This window comes from Dendropsophus ebraccatus, chromosome 10 (assembly GCF_027789765.1).
Source record: "Dendropsophus ebraccatus isolate aDenEbr1 chromosome 10, aDenEbr1.pat, whole genome shotgun sequence".
Classification (NCBI taxonomy): Eukaryota; Metazoa; Chordata; class Amphibia; order Anura; family Hylidae; genus Dendropsophus; species Dendropsophus ebraccatus.
The window spans coordinates 76,444,468-76,465,822 of NC_091463.1; the positions used below are offsets into that span (position 1 = coordinate 76,444,468).

The window sequence follows — 21,355 nt, forward strand, 5'->3', positions numbered from 1 at the left end:
TGATGGGTGTTGTGCTCCTGTTTGTGTGTTTTTTGTGTGTTTATCCCTTTTTGTTTTTCAGATATCGGTATCCTGGGGATTACGTCGGATTCTATGGACTACGTTGATGACCAGCGGTTGTTGTTTTAATTTTTTTAATAAAATGGTCAATGAGGGGTGTGGGGGTGTTTTTATTTGAATAAAAAAATTTTTAAACTTGTGTCTTGTCTTTATTTCTTTACTTTATAGACTTAGTAGTGGAAGCCGTCTAATAGACGGAATCCATTACTAAGTCGGGGCCTAGTGTTAGCCGGTATAAAATGGCTAACACTAACCCCCTATTATTACCCCAGTACCCAATGCCACCAGGGGTACTGGGAAGATCCGGGTGCCAGTGGTCCAGGAGTGTCAAAATTGGCGCTCCTGGACCGGGCGGCAGCAGGCTGGTAAGGTTTAGGCTGGGGAGGGCCTAAACCAATGGCTCTTCCCACCCTGGTGTTACCAGGCTGCTGTCGTTTGGTTTTTAACCCGGCTGGTTATAAAAATAGGGGGGACCCTATGCGTGCAGGGGAGGGGGTGGGGAGAACTCTATACTCACCCCGATGTGTCCTCTTCGCTGGTCCGCAGCACAATGAAGTCACTGTACTGCGGACCGGCTAATTATATGTGCGCTCAGCCGAACAGCCAATCAGCTGAGCGCACATATAATTCTAAATGTTTCTTCTAATAATGCTATTGTCATAACATAATTAGAAGAAACATTTGATGTTTTAATTAAAGTTAAGTGATGATTAGTACAGAATGCTCTATTGCCGGGAATATGAATTAACGGCTTATGGAGCTTCCTGTACTAATTAATATTTAATTAATAAAACACATTTTCGTTGAAATAAATACAGCTTCTTTGTTCAATAATTTAATTCTAACGAATCCATCATTGTGCAATTCAATATACTGTCAAAAAATAAATATATATATAAATATACATTTATTTATATATATATTTATTTTAACAGTATATTTAATTGCAAAATGATGGAATCGTTTACATTTAATTATTGAACAATAAAAGGGACTTTATTAGACAGAAAATGTGTTTTAATAATTCAATATATTAACCATGAGAGACATCGGCATTAGTGCAGAGGATCGCAAACCCCGGTAATAGCGATTCATGTAAACTGTGTTCCCTGCTTTCCCAGATGCATCCAGAGGTGTTTGCATCACTTTCTTAACATTTTATTTGTTATTTTTAGTTGAACCAGATTTCCAAGTAAATGACCGTATGTTTTAGCCGCATGTCTATTTTTTCCCACGGCCGGAGTTTCACCCGCACATTTACAGCCGCATAAAAAATACAGCCGCACAGTTACAGCGTGTGAATCTAGCCTGATACTGTAGGTGTTAACCATAAAGAGGAGTTTTGTTTACCTAGAAGTCCATGAGGTCAGAAGTCAGTGTGGCATGTGCTGGAAGTCGCTCCAGGTACAGCCTAATTTATTCTGTACAATATCTTCCCTCATGTGTGTCAAATTGGGAACATGAAGGCTTTATAAATTTGCTGTTCCTGCTGGATGTACATGTTGGTGCCTTAGGGCTGCTAGACTGGGTGGAGTGGAGTGGGCCTTTTTTTTTTTTTTTTTAATTTTATTTATATCCTTATTAAACTATTTTGCAATATTCCATGTGATAAACGCAAGTAAGATCGGATGTCAAAAAATGAACATCATAATTACTGTAAGGAAAGAGAAAACCCAAGAAGCAGAAAATGATTACCAGCCTTAAACATAAAACTTATGCAAACCATGTACCGTTCAATTACCATGTCAAAAAGCTATCCGACCGGAGGAAGAATCCAAAAAAAGAATGCAGCATGTTCCCACATTACTAATACATCCGAGGTATAGTTGACCATAATGCAGCAAAAAAATTGTGAGAGTGAATACGTGTTAAACACAGATGTACCTGAGTATTGTTAGGTTGTAGTCCTCTTTCCGAGCGGGATACCCGTGTAGAAAGGAATCCACACACTTGAACTGCAGTCCAATATGCTTATTTTATTTTTCAGATACTTGGCACACTTCAGCTCACCGGCTGATCCACACACCCAAGCGTCCACCTGGTGTCCTGTGGACGTTTCGGAGGATGAGGCTCCTCCTTCCTCATGCGCAAGGACGTAGGGGGTGGAGGGTCTAATATATACAAGTCAGAATCTACATGATAGAAATAATACCACTTCTCTATTAGATACATAAATGCTTATAGTTATAAACAATTGTGTTTATAACTATAAGCATGTATGTATCTAATAGAGAAGTGGTATTATTTCTATCATGTGGTGGGTGGATTCCTTTCTACACGGGTATGCCGCTCGGAAAGAGGACTACAACCTAACGATACTTAGGTACATCTGTGTTTTACACGTATTCACTCTCACTATTTTTTTGCTGCATTGGAATTCAAGGGTCTGTGGAGATCCTATAGTGAGTGATTGTGCCTAAAGGCTTGCAGTGCGATTGACTTTTTTTTCGTATTATAGTTGACCATAAAGCACAAATCTCTCCCCTCCCCTTCTCAGCCCATCCCCGGTGGACCACAAGGTAACAAACCAATCCAAAAAAAAAAAAGGGGGGAAACAATTTGAAAGGTAAAGAAGTATGCACACCAGTATGCTTCTATTGTAATATAAAGTAATCCAATCACACTTTCCTACCTATATCTATACTATCCACTATACTATAGTGTCAGTGTAGGATTTAGCGTTCCAGTAGGCAGGGTATATACTAGCAATATAAACAAACAGACCTTTTCAGGGCTTAACAGCTTTTATTAAAACTATTACTACAGACTGCTGGCTGGGAGTTGCAGTGCTGCTACCGCGATTTAACCAGCACACTGTGGTGACCGGCTGCTGGCAGAAAGGGAACATTAGGTGTTGCATACACACCCCTAAAAAGTGCTCAGTGTACTCCTTTTCGATTTTGGGGCTGGTGGTCCTGGTGTACTGCACTGTATTGCTGGGATTTGTAGTGCATCCTGCATAGAACTTCACTGTTCATTCTATAGGGGTGACAGAAAGTGTGTACAGTTGGTGCCCATACCAGATAGCACTGTCAAGCACCCCATAAACTAGTGTGTACTACACTGTATTGCTGGGATTTGTAGTGCATCCTGCATAGAACTTCACTGTTCATTCTATAGGGGTGACAGAAAGTGTGTTCAGTTGGTGCTCATACCAGATAGCACCCCCTAAACTAGTGTGTACTACACTGTATTGCTGGGATTTGTAGTGTATCCTGCATAGAACTTCACTGCTCATTGTATAGGGGTGATAGAAAGTGTGTACAGTTGGTGCCCATACCAGCTAGCACCGTCAAGCACCCCCAAACTAGTGTGTACTACACTGTAATGGCTGGCATTTGTAGTACACCTGCATAAAACTTAACTGCTCATTGTAAAGGGGTATCCCAGCGTGTGTCTAGGTCCAGCCACTACCAGATTGTACCGTACAGCCCCCCCTAAACTAGTGGGTACTACACTGTATTGCTGGGATTTTAAGTACACTACACCTCAAGTGATGATCCCTTTGCATGAGACAATTGCCAGATCCCCATGGATCAAAGTCAAATTCAAAATCAAAACAGCGGTGGGGGGAGAGGTGGTGAGTCACATTATGCAGGGAATGCAGTCAAATTGAAAATCGAAAGGGTGGGGGTAGGGGTAGAAGTGAGTAGTTACATTATGCAGGGAATTTTACCCCAACTGCTACAGTCACATTGAAAATCAAAAGGGTGCTGGGGTTAGAAGGCTACTTGTTAGCTACTGCTGGGCCTTAACTGGTATCCATGTAGACTACTGGTGTGCCTGCCCTTGCCACGTTGTTGCTGGGTCTTAACTGGCATCCATGTAGACTACTGGTGTGCCTGCCCTTGCCTCGTTGTTGCTGGGGCTTAACTGGCATCCATGTAGACTACTGGTGTGCCTGCCCTTGCCTTCTTGTTGCCGGGCCTTAAATGGCATCCATGTAGACTACTGGTGTGCCTGCCTTGCCTCGTTGTTGCTGGGCCTCAACTGGCATCCATGTAGACTACTGATGTGCCTGCCCTTGCCTTGTTGTTGCTGGGCCTTAACTGGCATCCATGTAGACTACTGGTGTGCCTGCCCTTGCTTTCTTGTTGCCGGGCCTAAACTGGCATCCATGTAGACTACTGGTGTGCCTGCCTTGCCTCGTTGTTGCCGGGCCTTAACTGGCATTCATGTAGACTACTGGTGTGCCTGCCCTTTTCTCGTTGTTGCTGGGCCTTAACTTGCATCCATGTAGACTACTGGTGTGCCTGCCCTTGCCTCGTTGTTGCCGGGCCTTAACTTGCATCCATGTGGACTACTGGTGTGCCTGCTGTTGCCTCGTTGTTGCTGGGCCTTAACTGGCATCCATGTAGACTACTGGTGTGCCTGCCCTTGCCTTGTTGTTGCTGGGCCTTAACTGGCATCCATGTAGACTACTGGTGTGCCTGCCCTTGTCTCGTTGTTGCTGGGCCTTAACTGGCATCCATGTAGACTACTGGTGTGCCTGCCCTTGCCTTCTTGTTGCCGGGCCTTAAATGGCATCCATGTAGACTACTGGTGTGCCTGCCTTGCCTCGTTGTTGCTGGGCCTCAACTGGCATCCATGTAGACTACTGGTGTGCCTGCCCTTGCCTCATTGTTGCTGGGCCTTAACTGGCATCCATGTAGACTACTGGTGTGCCTGCCCTTGCCTCAGTGTTGACAGGCCTCAACTGGCATCCATGTAGACTACTGGTGTGCCTGCCCTTGCCTCGTTGTTGCTGGGTATTAACTGGCATCCATGTAGACTACTGGTGTGCCTGCCCTTGTCTCGTTGTTGCTGGGCCTTAACTGGCATTCATGTAGACTACATGTGTGCCTGCCCTTGCCTCGTTGTTGCCGGGCCTTAACTGGCATCCATGTAGACTACTGGTGTGCCTGCCCTTTTCTCGTTGTTGCCGGGCCTTAACTTGCATCCATGTAGACTACTGCTGTCCTTGCCCTTGCCTCGTTGTTGCTGGGCCTTAACTGGCATCCATGTAGACTACTGCTGTCCCTGCCCTTGCCTCGTTGTTGACGGGCCTTAACTGGCATCCATGTAGACTACTGGTGTGCCTGCCCTTGCCTCATTGTTGCTGGGCATTAACTGACATCCATGTAGACTACTGGTGTGCCTGCCCTTGTCTCGTTGCTGCTGGGCCTTAACTGGACTCCATGTAGACTACTGGTGTGCCTGCCCTTGCCTCGTTGTTGCCGGGCCTTAACTGGCATCCATGTAGACTACTGGTGTGCCTGCCCTTTTCTCGTTGTTGCCGGGCCTTAACTTGCATCCATGTAGACTACTGGTGTGCCTGCCCTTGCCTCGTTGTTGCTGGGTATCAACTGGCATCCATGTAGACTACTGGTGTGCCTGCCCTTGTCTCGTTGTTGCTGGGCCTTAACTGGCATTCATGTAGACTACATGTGTGCCTGCCCTTGCCTCGTTGTTGCCGGGCCTTAACTGGCATCCATGTAGACTACTGGTGTGCCTGCCCTTTTCTCGTTGTTGCCGGGCCTTAATTTGCATCCATGTAGACTACTGGTGTGCCTGCCCTTGCCTCATTGTTGCTGGGCATTAACTGGCATCCATGTAGACTACTGGTGTGCCTTCCCTTGCTTCGTTGTTGCTGGGCCTTAACTGGCATCCATGTAGACTACTGGTGTGCCTGCCCTTGCCTCGTTGTTGACGGGCCTTAACTGGCATCCATGTAGACTACTGGTGTGCCTGCCCTTGTCTCGTTGTTTCTGGGCCTTAACTGGCATCCATGTAGACTACATGTGTGCCTGCCCTTGCCTCGTTGTTGCCGGGCCTTGACTGGCATCCATGTAGACTACTGGTGTGCCTGCCCTTGCCTCGTTGCTGCTGCGCCTTAACTGGCATCCATGTAGACTACTGGTGTGCCTGCCCTTCCCTCATTGTTGCTGGGCCTTAACTGGCATCCATGTAGACTATTGGTGTGCCTGCCCTTGCCTTCTTGTTGCCGGGCCTTAAATGGCATCCAAGTAGACAACTGGTGTGCCTGCCTTGCCTCGTTGTTGCTGGGCCTCAACTGGCATCCATGTAGACTAATGGAGTGCCTGCCCTTCCCACATTGTTGCTGGGCCTTAACTGGCATCCATGTAGACTATTGGTGTGCCTGCCCTTGCCTCGTTGTTGCTGGGCATTAACTGGCATCCATGTAGACTACTGGTGTGCCTGCCCTTGTCTCGTTATTGCTGGGCCTTAACTGGCATCCATGTAGACTACTGGTGTGCCTGCCCTTTTCTCGTTGTTGCCGGGCCTTAACTTGCATCCATGTAGACTACTGCTGTCCCTGCCCTTGCCTCGTTGTTGCTGGGCCTTAACTGGCATCCATGTAGACTACTGCTGTCCCTGCCCTTGCCTCGTTGTTGACGGGCCTTAACTGGCATCCATGTAGACTACTGGTGTGCCTGCCCTTGCCTCATTGTTGCTGGGCATTAACTGACATCCATGTAGACTACTGGTGTGCCTGCCCTTGTCTCGTTGCTGCTGGGCCTTAACTGGCATCCATGTAGACTACTGGTGTGCCTGCCCTGGCCTCGTTGTTGCCGGGCCTTAACTGGCATCCATGTAGACTACTGGTGTGCCTGCCCTTGCCTTGTTGTTGCTGGGTATTAACTGGCATCCATGTAGACTACTGGTGTGCCTGCCCTTGTCTCGTTGTTGCTGGGCCTTAACTGGCATTCACGTAGACTACATGTGTGCCTGCCCTTGCCTCGTTGTTGCCGGGCCTTAACTGGCATCCATGTAGACTACTGGTGTGCCTGCCCTTTTCTCGTTGTTGCCGGGCCTTAACTTGCATCCATGTAGACTACTGGTGTGCCTGCCCTTGCCTCGTTGTTGCTGGGCATTAACTGGCATCCATGTAGACTACTGGTGTGCCTTCCCTTGCTTCGTTGTTGCTGGGCCTTAACTGGCATCCATGTAGACTACTGGTGTGCCTGCCCTTGCCTCGTTGTTGACGGGCCTTAACTGGCATCCATGTAGACTACTGGTGTGCCTGCCCTTGTCTCGTTGTTTCTGGGCCTTAACTGGCATCCATGTAGACTACATTTGTGCCTGCCCTTGCCTCGTTGTTGCCGGGCCTTGACTGGCATCCATGTAGACTACTGGTGTGCCTGCCCTTGCCTCGTTGCTGCTGGGCCTTAACTGGCATCCATGTAGACTACTGGTGTGCCTGCCCTTCCCTCATTGTTGCTGGGCCTTAACTGGCATCCATGTAGACTATTGGTGTGCCTGCCCTTGCCTTCTTGTTGCTGGGCCTTAAATGGCATCCAAGTAGACAACTGGTGTGCCTGCCTTGCCTTGTTGTTGCTGGGCCTCAACTGGCATCCATGTAGACTAATGGTGTGCCTGCCCTTGCCTCAATGTTGCCGGGCCTTAACTGGCATCCATGTAGACTACTGGTGTGCCTGCCCTTGCCTCAGTGTTGACGGGCCTCAACTGGCATCCATGTAGACTACTGGTGTGCCTGCCCTTGCCTCGTTGTTGCTGGGCATTAACTGGCATCCATGTAGACTACTGGTGTGCCTGCCCTTGTATCATTATTGCTGGGCCTTAACTGGCATCCATGTAGACTACTGGTGTGCCTGCCCTTTTCTCGTTGTTGCCGGGCCTTAACTTGCATCCATGTAGACTACTGCTGTCCCTGCCCTTGCCTCGCTGTTGCTGGGCCTTAACTGGCATCCATGTAGACTACTGCTGTCCCTGCCCTTGCCTCGTTGTTGACGGGCCTTAACTGGCATCCATGTAGACTACTGGTGTGCCTGCCCTTGCCTCATTGTTGCTGGGCATTAACTGACATCCATGTAGACTACTGGTGTGCCTGCCCTTGTCTCGTTGCTGCTGGGCCTTAACTGGCATCCATGTAGACTACTGGTGTGCCTGCCCTTGCCTCGTTGTTGCCGGGCCTTAACTGGCATCCATGTAGACTACTGGTGTGCCTGCCCTTTTCTCGTTGTTGCCGGGCCTTAACTTGCATCCATGTAGACTACTGGTGTGCCTGCCCTTGCCTCGTTGTTGCTGGGCCTTAACTGGCATCCATGTAGACTACTGGTGTGCCTGCCCTTGCCTCATTGTTGCTGGGCATTAACTGACATCCATGTAGACTACTGGTGTGCCTGCCCTTGCCTCGTTGTTGCTTGGCATTAACTGGCATCCATGTAGACTACTGGTGTGCCTTCCCTTGCTTCGTTGTTGCTGGGCCTTAACTGGCATCCATGTAGACTACTGGTGTGCCTGCCCTTGCCTCGTTGTTGCCGGGCCTTAAATGGCATCCATGTAGACTACTGGTGTGCCTGCCCTTTTCTCGTTGTTGCCGGGCCTTAACTTGCATCTATGTAGACTACTGGTGTTCCTGCCCTTGCCTCGTTGTTGCTGGGCCTTAACTGGCATCCATGTAGACTACTGGTGTGCCTGCCCTTGCTTTCTTGTTGCCGGGCATTAACTGGCATCCATGTAGACTACTGGTGTGCCTTCCCTTGCTTCGTTGTTGCCGGGCCTTAACTGGCATCCATGTAGACTACTGGTGTGCCTGCCCTTTTCTCGTTGTTGCTGGGCCTTAACTTGCATCCATGTAGACTACTGATGTGCCTGCCCTTGCCTCGTTGTTGCCGGGCCTTAACTTGCATCCATGTGGACTACTGGTGTGCCTGCTGTTGCCTCGTTGTTGCTGGGCCTTAACTGGCATCCATGTAGACTACTGGTGTGCCTGCCTTTGCCTCCATGTTGGCTACTGCTGGGCCTTAACTGGCATCCATGTTGACTACTGCTGGGCCTTAACTGGCATCCATGTTGACTACTGTTGGGCCTTTACTGGCATCCATGATGACTACTGCTGACTACTGTGGTGCCTGCCCTTGCCTCCATGTTGGCTACTGCTGGGCCTTATCTGGCATCAATGTTGACTACTGCTGACTACTGGTGTGCCTGCCCTTGCCTCCATGTGGGCTACTGCTGATCCTGCCTGGCATCCATGTTATTTACTGTTGCTCCTGCCTGGCCTCAATGTTGGTTACTGTTGCTCCGTCCTGGCCTCCATGTTGGCTACTGCTGATCCCAGCAGTTCTCTGTGTGCTCAATGCCATGCAGTGTTTGGCCTAATTTTGGAGAGGCCCACTTTCTTATTCAATCATTTTTAATGGTTCTCTGTGAACTCACTGCTATGCTAGGTCTGTTATAATTTTTGGAAGGCTGACTGGCTACCGCTTATACTTTGTTCACTCTGTCCTCGACGCTATGCTGTGTCAGGCTGAATATTTGGGTGGTTCATGATAAGCTACCTCTGTTTTAATGGTTCCCTGTGTTCTCACTGCCATGCTGTGTCAGGCTGAGTTTTTAGGTGGTCCCCATGCCTACCTCTGTTTTAACCAGGCTGTTGCACAGAATTAGGCATAATGGTGCCATTAGGCAGCCTCAGAGGCATGCATACATGCTGCCCCTGCTGTTTCCTGTCCATTTCCGTTGTGTTTCCATCAATTTCTGAGGTTGACAGGTTTTCACACGACCTTCCCTCTACCGAACTTGAGTCCTCTCAAAAAATGCCTTCAATGGGGTTTGTTACTCGAAACGAGCACTCGAGTATCTGGAGGTATTTGGTTCGAGTAACGAGCACCCAAGCATTTTAGTACTTGCTCATCACTAGGTGGCATCATTTAATGAGGTTTCATTGTGTACTTAGTGACCTACAGTACTAGTGGTCGAATATTGATTTCACGGTCCCAAGTAATTTTCTCCCATAGACTATAATGGGATTCGATATTCGTACGAATATCGGGAGCTATTCTATTCGAATTATTGAATATTTCACTGTTCACCCATCTTTTTCATTCTTAACCCTTTGAGGACCAGGCCCAAAATGACCCAGTGGACCGCGCAAATTTTGATCATTGCGCTTTCGTTTTTCCCTCCTCCCCTTCTAAGAACTCTAGCACTCTCAGTTTTCTATCTACAAGCCATGTAAGTGCTTGTTTTTTACAGGAATAGTTGTACTTTGTAATGGCGTCTTTGATTTTACCATAACATGTATGACGGAACCCCAAATATATTTATGAAGATATAAATAGGTGAAATCGTAAAAAAGAATGCAATATGGTAACGTTTGGAGGGTTCCTGTGTCTACGTAATGCACTATATGGTAAAAGCGACATGATACTATTACTCTATAGATCAGTCCGAACACAACCATATGCAGGTTACACAGATTCTCTAATGTTATATATATTTTTTTTATTAAATCCTTTTTTTTTTGGCAATTAGTTAGTAATATAATGGGCCTATTGTGACGCTTATAACGGTTTTATTTTTTCTCCTATGGGGCTGTATGGGGCCCATATCCGCCATGATCTCTAGTTTTTATTAACACCATATTTGTGAAGATCTGACTTTTTGATCACTTTTTATGAATTTTTTATATAAATAATGTAACATAAAATGGGTAATCCGCGCACTTTTTTCCCTCTTTTCGTCTACGCCATTCACCGTTCGCAATGACGCTTGTTATAGTTTAATAGATCGGACAATTACGCATGCTACGGTATATTATATGTTTATTTATTTATTTTTATATGTTTTATTTATATAATGGGAAAGGGGGTGATTTCAACTTTTATTTGGGGGAGGGGTTTTGGGGTAGTGTGTTAGTGTTTTTAACTTTTTTTTTTTTTTTACACATTTGAAGTCCCTTTGGGGGACTTTTACATACAGTACTTAGATTTCTACACTGACCATTGCTATGGCATAGGCATAGCATTGATCAGTGTTATCGGCGATCTGCTCATTGAGCCTGCCTGTGCAGGCTTAGTGCAGCAGATCGCCGATCGGACTTCACAGAGAAAGGTGAGAGACCTCCGGCAGTCCATTTTAACGATCGGGACCCCCGCAGTCACACTGCGGGGGTCCCGATCAGTAAGTGACAGGGGACTCCCCCTGTCACTTACACTTAAACGGGGGGTTTAATGACACGCGGGGTTAATGACACGCGGCAGCGTGATTGCTGTAGCGTGTCATTACTGGTAAGTTCCCGCTGCTGATTGCAGCCGGCCCCCACCTGCTGTGAAGCGCGCTCTTCATAGCCGGAGAACCACCCAGGACGTACAGTTACGTCCAGGGTCGTCTGGTGACAGACTTCCACGACGTAACTCTACGTCCTGGGTCATCTAGGGGTTAAAGCCAAATTTCAGGCTATAAGTTGTTCCATGTTTCCAGTTTAATCTTCAGGATGATAATTACAGTTTCTCCTACTACATATAGGTGCCAAAATGAAGTCGAACATCTCCCCTTGACTTTAATGGGGTTCGAGTTCGAGTCAAACTTTAAACCGAACTTCACTACTGTTCGAGGTTCAACTCAAACTCAAACATTTTACTGTTTGATCATCACTACCCCCACACACACTACCACACCTGACCCCCCCCCCCCCCCACACACACACACACACACACAAACACCCACTACCCCACCTTAGGTAAAAGTTGCAGGCAACCTATGGTGGACTACTTTTAGATAACAGAGGATATTGAACCTCATGGCAGAGAACTACATAATAATGGCCGCCGCCACCACTGGCACATCAGGTGCAGAGAGGCTCAATCATTCTCACAGGATAAAATGCTTGGCTATTAGTAGGACCACATGGACCGAGGCTGGAGCTTAATTTAGTCCCAAGGCTTCAGCCACAGCAGAATCAAAGGCTCCTACAAGAGCATAATCTTCTAATGGGTAAGTATAAATGCTGTTAAAGCTTGTCAAAAGGCTTGGGAGTAGGGGCAGGACCAGATACCATGCCAGTCAGTTCCCAGTGTGCTACACTATGGGCAGTGGAGTATCCGCTCAGAGTGGCGGGGTGAGGCCAGCAAGTTGAAGCCAAAGTAAACATTATGCAAAGTTTTGAAAAAGATTTCCATCCAGACCTCTTTATTAGAAGAATAGAAACAGAAGATTGTCAGTAGAAAAAGACCACTGGGTCCATTTAGTGTGCCCCATTAGTAATTCCCTTCTTATTATCTTAGGATAGGTATAGGTTTATCCCAGGCAGGTTTAAATTCTGTTATTGTAGATTTACCTAATACATCTGCTGGACGTTTGTGCCAAAGCATCTAGTATATATTTTCTCATGTTGCTTCTGATATTTCCCCTATCTTATGAGTTTTTGACCCCGTTTTAAGAAGACTTTTCCTCAAAAGGGGGCATGATTAAAGATTATGCGCTATGCACCAAAAATGAGCCTCAACTCTGGCATAATATTCTAATGCATAGTAAGTAATGTAATAGTTGATCTAAACCTAAAGGAAACTGGTCACAACCCTGGTGGAGTGTAAACCAACCCAAGCCTTTTGACAATATGCTGTCAGCCTTCAGTCCATGTGGCTACCCATAGTAGCAGTTTAGAAGAAGCTGGTTTTGGACTACAGTTCCCTATTGCAGGGTGTAGGGTGGTAGAACTAATGGTGTGAAAGTCACACTGCTCTAGCTATAACCAGAAACCCACTTAGAGCCCAGTAGTTGTGGAAGTGCACTTGTTCAACTTAACCCTTCTGGCTTTAGACAGTTCTCTCCCCCTTGGAGGCTGGTAAGAATATTTGAGATGTCCCCTGGAATCAGTATTTGGGCTGTTTTAGTGCTTCTCACAAGGCAGTGTTGATTCCACAATGCATGTCCCAGGAAAGATACTTAGGTAGCTAGTTTACACTCTGTCTCGGGAATAATCTTCACTTTTTGAAGTTCTAGCTCTGGGTGGAGGAATGGAACAAAACCAGGCTAACAAAGCAGAAAATTTTTCCCAATCCTTTGACTTTAAAGCCAGATTCTTACTATACCTTCTCCTTTCTTGGTCATGCCAGGACTAAACCTGAGTAGAGAGTTATGGATTTGGGGATAGAAGAATAAGTGAAGACCTACCTCTCATATGCATACAATATGTCCACCAGAGGTGGGAGAGAGAATACAGCACATTGCACATAAGCTACCTCACAGTTTATGCCCATAACAAGTAACACTTTATTAGGATTTGAACACATTGGGGGACATTTATAAAATTATACTTGTACACCAGTTTTAAATAAAACCCTGCTCCCAATTACCCTGACGAATGGCACCTGCTCTGTGCCTGTCACAGGGCTTGCACAGAAACCTGTTCAGTAGCAGGTAGAGATTTCTGCCATGATTTACACCTTGAGGCTGGGTTCACACTACATATATTTCAGTCAGTATTGTGGTCCTCATATTGCAACTAAAACCAGGAGTGGATTAAAAACACAGAAAGGATCTGTTTACACAATGTTGAAATTGAGTGGATGGCCGCCATTTAATGGCAAATATTTGCTGTTATTTTAAAACAACGGCTGTTATATTGAAATAATGGCCGTTATTTACTGTTATATGGCGGCCATCCACTTAATTTCAACATTGTGTGAACAGATCCTTTTTGTGTTTTTAATCCACTCCTGGTTTTGGTTGCAAAATGAGGACCACAATACTGACTGAAATATACGTAGTATGAACCCAGCCTCATACTGTAGGTGTTAGCCATAAGGAGGAGTTTGTTGACCTAGAAGTCCATGAGGTCAGAAGTCCCTTGTGGCATGTGCTGGAAGTCGCTCCAGGTACAGCCTAATTTATTCTGTAAAATATCTTCCCTCATGTGTGTCAAATTGGGAACATGAAGGCTTTATAAATTTGCTGTTCCTGCTGGATGTACATGTTGGTGCCTTAGGGCTGCCAGACTGGGTGGAGTGGAGTGGAGTGGGCCTTTTAGTCAATGGTACAAGTCCCTCTAGAACAGTCGCTGGAGCTACACGGATACAGAGAACACTTTGCTTTTGCCCTGCCGGTCCATCCAAATCTGGTTCTTGCTGCGTGAATTGGAATAAGATGCACTAGTGATGAGATGAGATAAAGAGAATAAACTGCCTGCTTCTAAACTGTAATAGTCACTTCAAAGTGATCGGTGGAGCGGCAAGGATTCACAGATTACTTTGTTCTCACCTGGCTGGCCAATTTTTTTTTTAATTCCCTTTTTTCCACTGTTCGCCCAAGGTTGCCAAGTTGTCTCCTCCCTGTCTGTAGCTATACCTTGCTATAGCTATAGTGAACTATTTGGTATCATTGTGGGATTTAAGTCTATGAATTGATTATGGATATTACATGGATAAGTATCCTGATCCTTGTCTGCATCTTTCTCCACTCATGGTGGGTCACTTTTTACAGAAGACGTAATCTCCCTCCTGGACCGACACCCCTGCCTCTTATAGGGACGCTGTTCCACATTAGGAGAGGGGAGCTAGTAAATTCTCTCATGAAGGTTAGTCATTTCTCTTTCTCATTACACTAGAAAAAACAAAACAAAAAAAAACTTTGTAACATTTGTTATTTGCACTTTGCTCTGTAATTTGTTTTTCAGCTTTGGGATCGGTATGGATCGGTATATACCCTTTACTTTGGACCACAGACAGTGGTTGTTCTCTGTGGATATGATGCTGTGAAGGAGGCACTTATTGATCATGATGATGAATTTGGGGCACGATGCCCTTTACCTGTGCTGAAGAGGTTTGCCAAGGGTCATGGTAAGGAAAATATTTAGTCATTGTCACTAAAATCAAGGATTTTATACAATACTAGCATAACAAATGTATACACAACTATTATAGACTCCCTCAAACACTTACTTGCAGAAGGCATATATTGTTTCCTAGCTAATGCGCTGTAGAACAGACACAAAGTACAGCCCACACAGCTCTAGTAGTCGGGTCGTGACATCACCATTTTATCCAGGAAGTGAAGCCTTGATGCAATAGTAAGTACAGGGAAAAAACAATTTTATAAGTATTTCCTGTAATAATGTCCTCCAAGGATTTTCTCCTTCTTAACTATTATCTGAGCTGTTTTTTCACCCTCTACCACACACCTCTAACACCGAGAAAGCAGAAAGTGCATCAGACTGGTTAGCAGCTGAATGGTAGGAAATTTGTAATAAAAACTGTTTAGAAAGTTGCTTCAGGAAGCAAATCAACAATAAAAAGAAAATCAATGCAAATGTATCCGTAGAAGTGAGAGAAATTACAGTACTACCGTAGCACTTTGCTAGGCTGGGCGCTCGTTTCAACCGCCTGTTTTTTAATTCCACTCCGGGTGCCTGGAACAGCTGGATACAGTCCACAAGCCAACACTTTGGCTATGTTCACACTACGTAAAACTACGGCCGTTGTTGCCTATGGCAACAACGGCCGTAGTTTTGTGCAGCGGAACACAGCCTATTAAGCAATGGGATCCCGGCTGGAGCGTACACCCATCGTATACGCTCCGGCCGGGATCTGTGCGGCCCCGCAAATAACTGACAGGTCAGTTTTCTGCGGCCGGCTTTCAGTGAATTCCGGCCCCAGAAAGACCTGTCAGTTCACACAGTGAAGCGAGCAGCTCTGGCTGCTCGCTTCACTGTGCGCTATGGGAAGCTCTGATGCGGGCGCGCGCTGATGAACCTGCATCGGAGCTCTGCGGCCGGAAAGATCCGGCCGAGATGATCCAGCCAGAGACCGGCCGTTCAGTGATCCGGCGGGGGTAACGGAACAGCCGGTCTCATACGCTGTGTGAACATAGCCTTTTATTGTAAATTTGCTCATCCCTAATCCATAGCTTATAAAGATTGTAATATACCATGATACAACTTTAGTGGAGTGATGCAACATACAGCATGCATATAACATGTAAACATGCAAAATTCCCAACAGACTGTAACTAATATCACAACGATAATAGGTAATATAGTATGATATGGATCCATCAGATCCGCACTCTATTGCTACAGCCTGGCTATGCCACAAATGATGAGAACATATAAAGTTTTATTCAATTCAAACAACTCCTTGTTGTTGTATTATTAGGGCATGTTCACACTAAGGAATAGGAAAGGAATTGAAGAGTAAAGTTTTCTGCTTGAAATTTCCTATTCCCAAGAAGAATTGACATGTCAATTCTTTGGACGGAAAGCGGATCCTGAGCGGAACATCCCACGCATTAGTTCTGCTGTGTGAACAACAGAGCAGAAATCCCATTGAACACATTGGGGCATTGCTCTGTACATTTTTTACAAGCAGAAATACCCTTATTACTTTTTTTTTATTACCATAAGTATATACCTGTATACTATAAGTTAGTCTTACTATGGCAATTTTAGTCAATAAAAATCTTTAAGCACAATTTTCTTGACTTAATCATATTTCTAACATGCCATCAAATATCACAGTCAATAAACTGAGAAACATTGATTGTTGGTAGAAAAAGACCACTTGGTCCATCTAGTCTGCCCTTTTAGCCTGGCCCTAGCCAGTCTAGGTATGAGATTAGTTTTCTTATTCTTCTTAAACTCACCTGACAGGGATTGATGAGGAAAATGAGGTCAACATTCACACACACACACACACACACACACACACACACACACACACACACACACACACACACACACATATATATTATATATAGTGGTTTGTAGAGATATATATAATGTATATATACTGTATAAGGTATTAAGATATATAATTATGTACTAATGGACCCCTAGTCATGACATTTTAAATGTATGTCAAGGAATATTTCAAGGCACACCTGCTAAAAGTGGGTGGCAGTTTTTCCTGCCAGTACATGTGCCATAGAGCCAATCTCCTATTGGTTTATTGCTGTACTAGTAGGGATCAGCAGACCTATCAATGTTCGCGATCGACAGGTTCAGACGAACCAGGAAAAAAAATCTGGTTTGGGTACCCAGCTGGCGCCCCCTGTGTGCAATCATTTTCTGGCACCCCCATGTGTGTGTGTGTATATATATATTATATATATATATATATATATACACTGAATATATATATATATGTATATACTGTATATATTATATATACACACACACTCACCGGCCACTTTATTAGGTACACCTGTCCAACTGCACGTTACCACTTCATTTCTAATCAGCCAATCACATGGCGGCAACTCAGTGCATTTAGGCATGTAGACATGGTCAAGACAATCTCCTGCAGTTCAAATCGAGCATCAGTATGGGGAAGAAAGGTGTTTTGAGTGCCTTTGAACGTGGCATGGTTGTTGGTGCCAGAAGGGCTGGTCTGAGTATTTCAGAAACTGCTGATCTACTGGGATTTTCACGCACAACCATCTCTAGGGTTTACAGAGAATGATCCGAAAAAAAGAAAAAACATCCAGTGAGCGGCAGTTCTGTGGGCGGAAATGCCTTGTTGATGCCAGAGGAGAATGGGCAGACTGGTTCGAGCTGATAGAAAGGCAACAGTGACTTAAATAGCCAACCGTTACAACCAAGGTAGGCAGAAGAGCATCTCTGAACGCACAGTACGTCGAACTTTGAGGCAGATGGGCTACAGCAGCAGAAGACCACACCGGGTGCCACTCCGCTCAGCTAAGAACAGGAAACTGAGGCTACAATTTAGAAAGAATTGCTGTTGATAGAGACGGCGGAGATAGACATCAGAAATTGATACAAAGAGAAGCCTATTTGATTTCTTATTTTGAAGCAGTAGGTCCTCTTGGCCTAAATGACAAAAATGAGCTACATGTCTTCCTTTAATGGTTTTATAATGTTGTATGTTGGATTCACTGTGTGTTTTTACGTCACGTAGGGGTGGGGTATTTACTACAGGAGATGCAGCTTGATGCTGTCAATCATCAGCTAGAGGAAGTGTTTGTTTGACACGAAACGTGCGTCGCTGAGACCTGCTTGCCATGCTCCCTCTCCCTGCGTTTTTATGATTTTTCTATGAATAAAAAAGAAGAAAACTGACACGTTGATGGGTGAGTGCCTGATCTTTTTTCTCATTTTACACATTTGAGGCTACAATTTGCACAAGCTCATCGAAATTGGACAGTAGACGATTGGAAAAACGTTGCCTGGTCTGATGACTCTCGATTTCTGCTGCAACATTCGGATGGTAGGGTCAGAATTTGGCGTCAACAACATGAAAGCATGGATCCATCCTGCCTTGTATCAACGGTTCAGGCTGGTGGTGGTGGTGTCATGGTGTGGGGAATATTTTCTTGGCACTCTTTGGGCCCCTTGGTACCAATTGAGCATCGTTGCAACGCCACAGCCTACCTGAGTATTGTTGCTGACCATGTCCATCCCTTTATGACCACAATGTACCCAACATCTGATGGCTACTTTCAGCAGGATAATGCGCCATGTCATAAAGCTAGAATCATCTCAGACTGGTTTCTTGAACATGACAATGAGTTCACTGTACTCAAATGGCCTCCACAGTCACCAGATCTCAATCCAATAGAGCATCTTTGGGATGTGGTGGAACGGGAGATTCGCATCATGGATGTGCAGCCGACAAATCTGCGGCAACTGTGTGATGCCATCATGTCAATATGGACCAAAATCTCTGAGGAAGCTTCCAGCACCTTGTTGTATCTATGCCACGAAGAATTGAGGCAGTTCTGAAGGCAAAAGGGGGTCCAACCCGTTACTAGCATGGTGTACCTAATAAAGTGGCTGGTGAGTGTATATATATATATATATATATATATATATATATATATATATATATATATATAGACATACAAGTAGGAGCTGCTGCTGTCTTCTGCAACAAAGTAGCTGTTCTTTTCCAATTTAAGACAACCCTATTACCTCAAAAAAAGGTTGTGTGTGGTATTACAACCCAGTTCCATTGATGTAAATAGAGACAAACTGTAATACCACATACAACTAAACAATAATAATACATTGAAATCATATGTAGGCTCTCTAGGAGTAAGTCCTATACATATCTGATATTTGTGGAGGCGAATTAATTACAAGGAGGTATTTATCTTAAAATATATCACAATTTTATCTTATAAAAAGCAAAATTAAAACATTTATGAATTCATAGTAATAAACATAATCTTATAAAATAAATCGAAACAAATAAGTAATTCAGAAATAAAATAAACAATAAAGTTCAACGTTCTATAGTGTAATTGGCTAAAAATAGAGCGTCAGCGCAGGGCCCTTGCGCCGGCTGCTCTATCAATATAGATCGCAGTTTGCATATAGAGTAAATGTCCTTATGGACATTCTGGCCTCTCTGGCCTCTTGCCCCGTGCTGATTTGAAGTCAGATGATAATAGTTGCAATATCCTGATATTGCTGCAATGTTTCAATGGGGCTTGGTTTGTATGCCCTTTATCTGATTGTAGGTTACACTGTATCCACGTATGTATCTCAGTTCAATTGCACGTTATGCTATGTCCCACGTATATATCTTAGTTCCATAGATCTCACTTTGTGTGCACAAGGGAAAAGTGATGATCTGTAACGTGTAAAGTACAGGTAAAGTGCAATGTGGTGAGTGTTTGTAGTTGTCGTGGCTGATATTGTATACAAACTGTATCAGTGGATAAACCACCTCTCACCAGATATCCAGTAATCAGTAGCCGTATAGAGGATGAGTAAGTCGGGCTTTGGAGCATGTTGCTCTCCGGTTTCCGCTGTTCTATCTTGTCGGCGTATGTAGGATTCACAGGAGGCTGTCACTGCGTCCGTATTGAATTTCTGGCAACGGTTCCAGCGAGTGCAGAGTAGAGGCTACGGGAGTAGGTCAATGTGTGCCAAATGTCTTTATCGATTCAGTTATCTTTTTCAGACGCGTTTCAGGAGTATGCTCACTCCTTTCCTCAGTGAAAAATAGGTAACAGTGAAAGCTACCTATTTTTCACTGAGGAAAGGAGTGAGCATACTCCTGAAACGCGTCTGCAAAAGATAACTGAATCGATAAAGACATTTGGCACACATTTACCTACTCCCGTAGCCTCTACTCTGCACTCGCTGGAACCGTTGCCAGAGATTCAACGAGCGCGCGCTCTATACCATGCGGACACAGTGACAGCCTCCTGTGAATCCTACATACGCCGACAAGATAGAACAGCGGAAACCGGAGAGCAACACGCTCCAAAGCCCGACTGACTCATTCTCTATACGGCTACTGATTACTGGATATCTGGTGAGAGGTGGTTTATCCACCGATACAGTTTGTATACAATATCAGCCACGACAACTACAAACACTCACCACATTGCACTTTACTTGTACTTTACACGTAACAGATCATAACTTTTCCCTTGTGCACACAAAGTGAGATCTATGGAACTAAGATATATACGTGGGACATAGCATAACGTGCAATTGAACTGAGATACATACGTGGATACAGTGTAACCTATAATCAGATAAAGGGCATACGAACCAAGCCCCATTGAAACATTGCAGCAATATCACGATATTGCAACTATTATCATCTGGCTCCAAATCAGCACGGGGCAAGAGGCCAGAGAGGCCAAAATGTCCATAAGGACATTTACTCTATATGCAAACTGCGATCTATATTGATAGAGCAGCCGGCGCAAGGGCCCTGCGCTGACGCTCTATTTTTAGCCAATTACACTATACAACGTTGAACTTTATTGTTTATTTTATTTATGAATTGAACTACTTATTTGTTTCTATTTATTTTATAACATTATGTTTATTACTATGAATTCATGAATTTTTTAATTTTGCTTTTTATAAGATAAAATTGTGATATATTTTAAGATAAATACCTCCTTGCAAATAATTCGCCTCCACAAATATCAGATATATATAGGATTTACTCCTAAAGATGTGAATAAGGCATAAAAATCTAATTATTTTTGCCTTTCCCCCATATATCAATACACACAAATCATTGTAGTAAAAAGATTTTAAAAAATTCAAATACCATTTGTTCTATTTGTATTCATTATGTATCAGCCTCATATGCTAAAATGTTCGCTTGCAGGCATAATTATTAGTAATGGTGAAAGATGGAAACTGACCCGAAGTTTTACAGTGAAGACGCTCAAGAGCTTTGGATTTGGAAAGCAAAGTATTGAGTGGAAAATTCAAACAGAAGCGCAATGCATTGTGGATGAATTTAAGAAATCTAATGGTAAGATATGTAATATACCAGCCTCTTATCTGGACATGAACTGATGTACAGATATGAGGCCAGAGTGAAAAGAGTAGCAGATGAATATTCTTTAGTAACTTGACCACTCAACATAACCCCAAGGTAAATTACATAAAACTGTGGTTTTAACAAATCTGATTTATTTTTAGTAAAGTTTGAAATTAATCTGATTTGCTTTGCTTCATCCCTAGAAAGAAAGAAAGAAAGAAAGAAAGAAAGATAGATAGATAGATAGATAGATAGATAGATAGATAGATAGATAGATAGATACTGTAGATAAT

General features: G+C 44.4%; 1 protein-coding gene across 1 annotated transcript in view; it reads left to right on the top strand.

Annotated features, from left to right (window-relative positions):
- Positions 1–21,355, top strand: part of LOC138766093 (cytochrome P450 2G1-like) — a 101,822-nt gene that overhangs the window by 30,389 nt on the left and 50,078 nt on the right. The window contains exons 2-4 of the mRNA XM_069943432.1: positions 14,290–14,383; positions 14,483–14,645; positions 20,904–21,053. Of these exons, the coding sequence (XP_069799533.1) occupies positions 14,290–14,383; positions 14,483–14,645; positions 20,904–21,053 (407 nt within the window). The remainder of the gene's footprint in view (positions 1–14,289; positions 14,384–14,482; positions 14,646–20,903; positions 21,054–21,355) is intronic.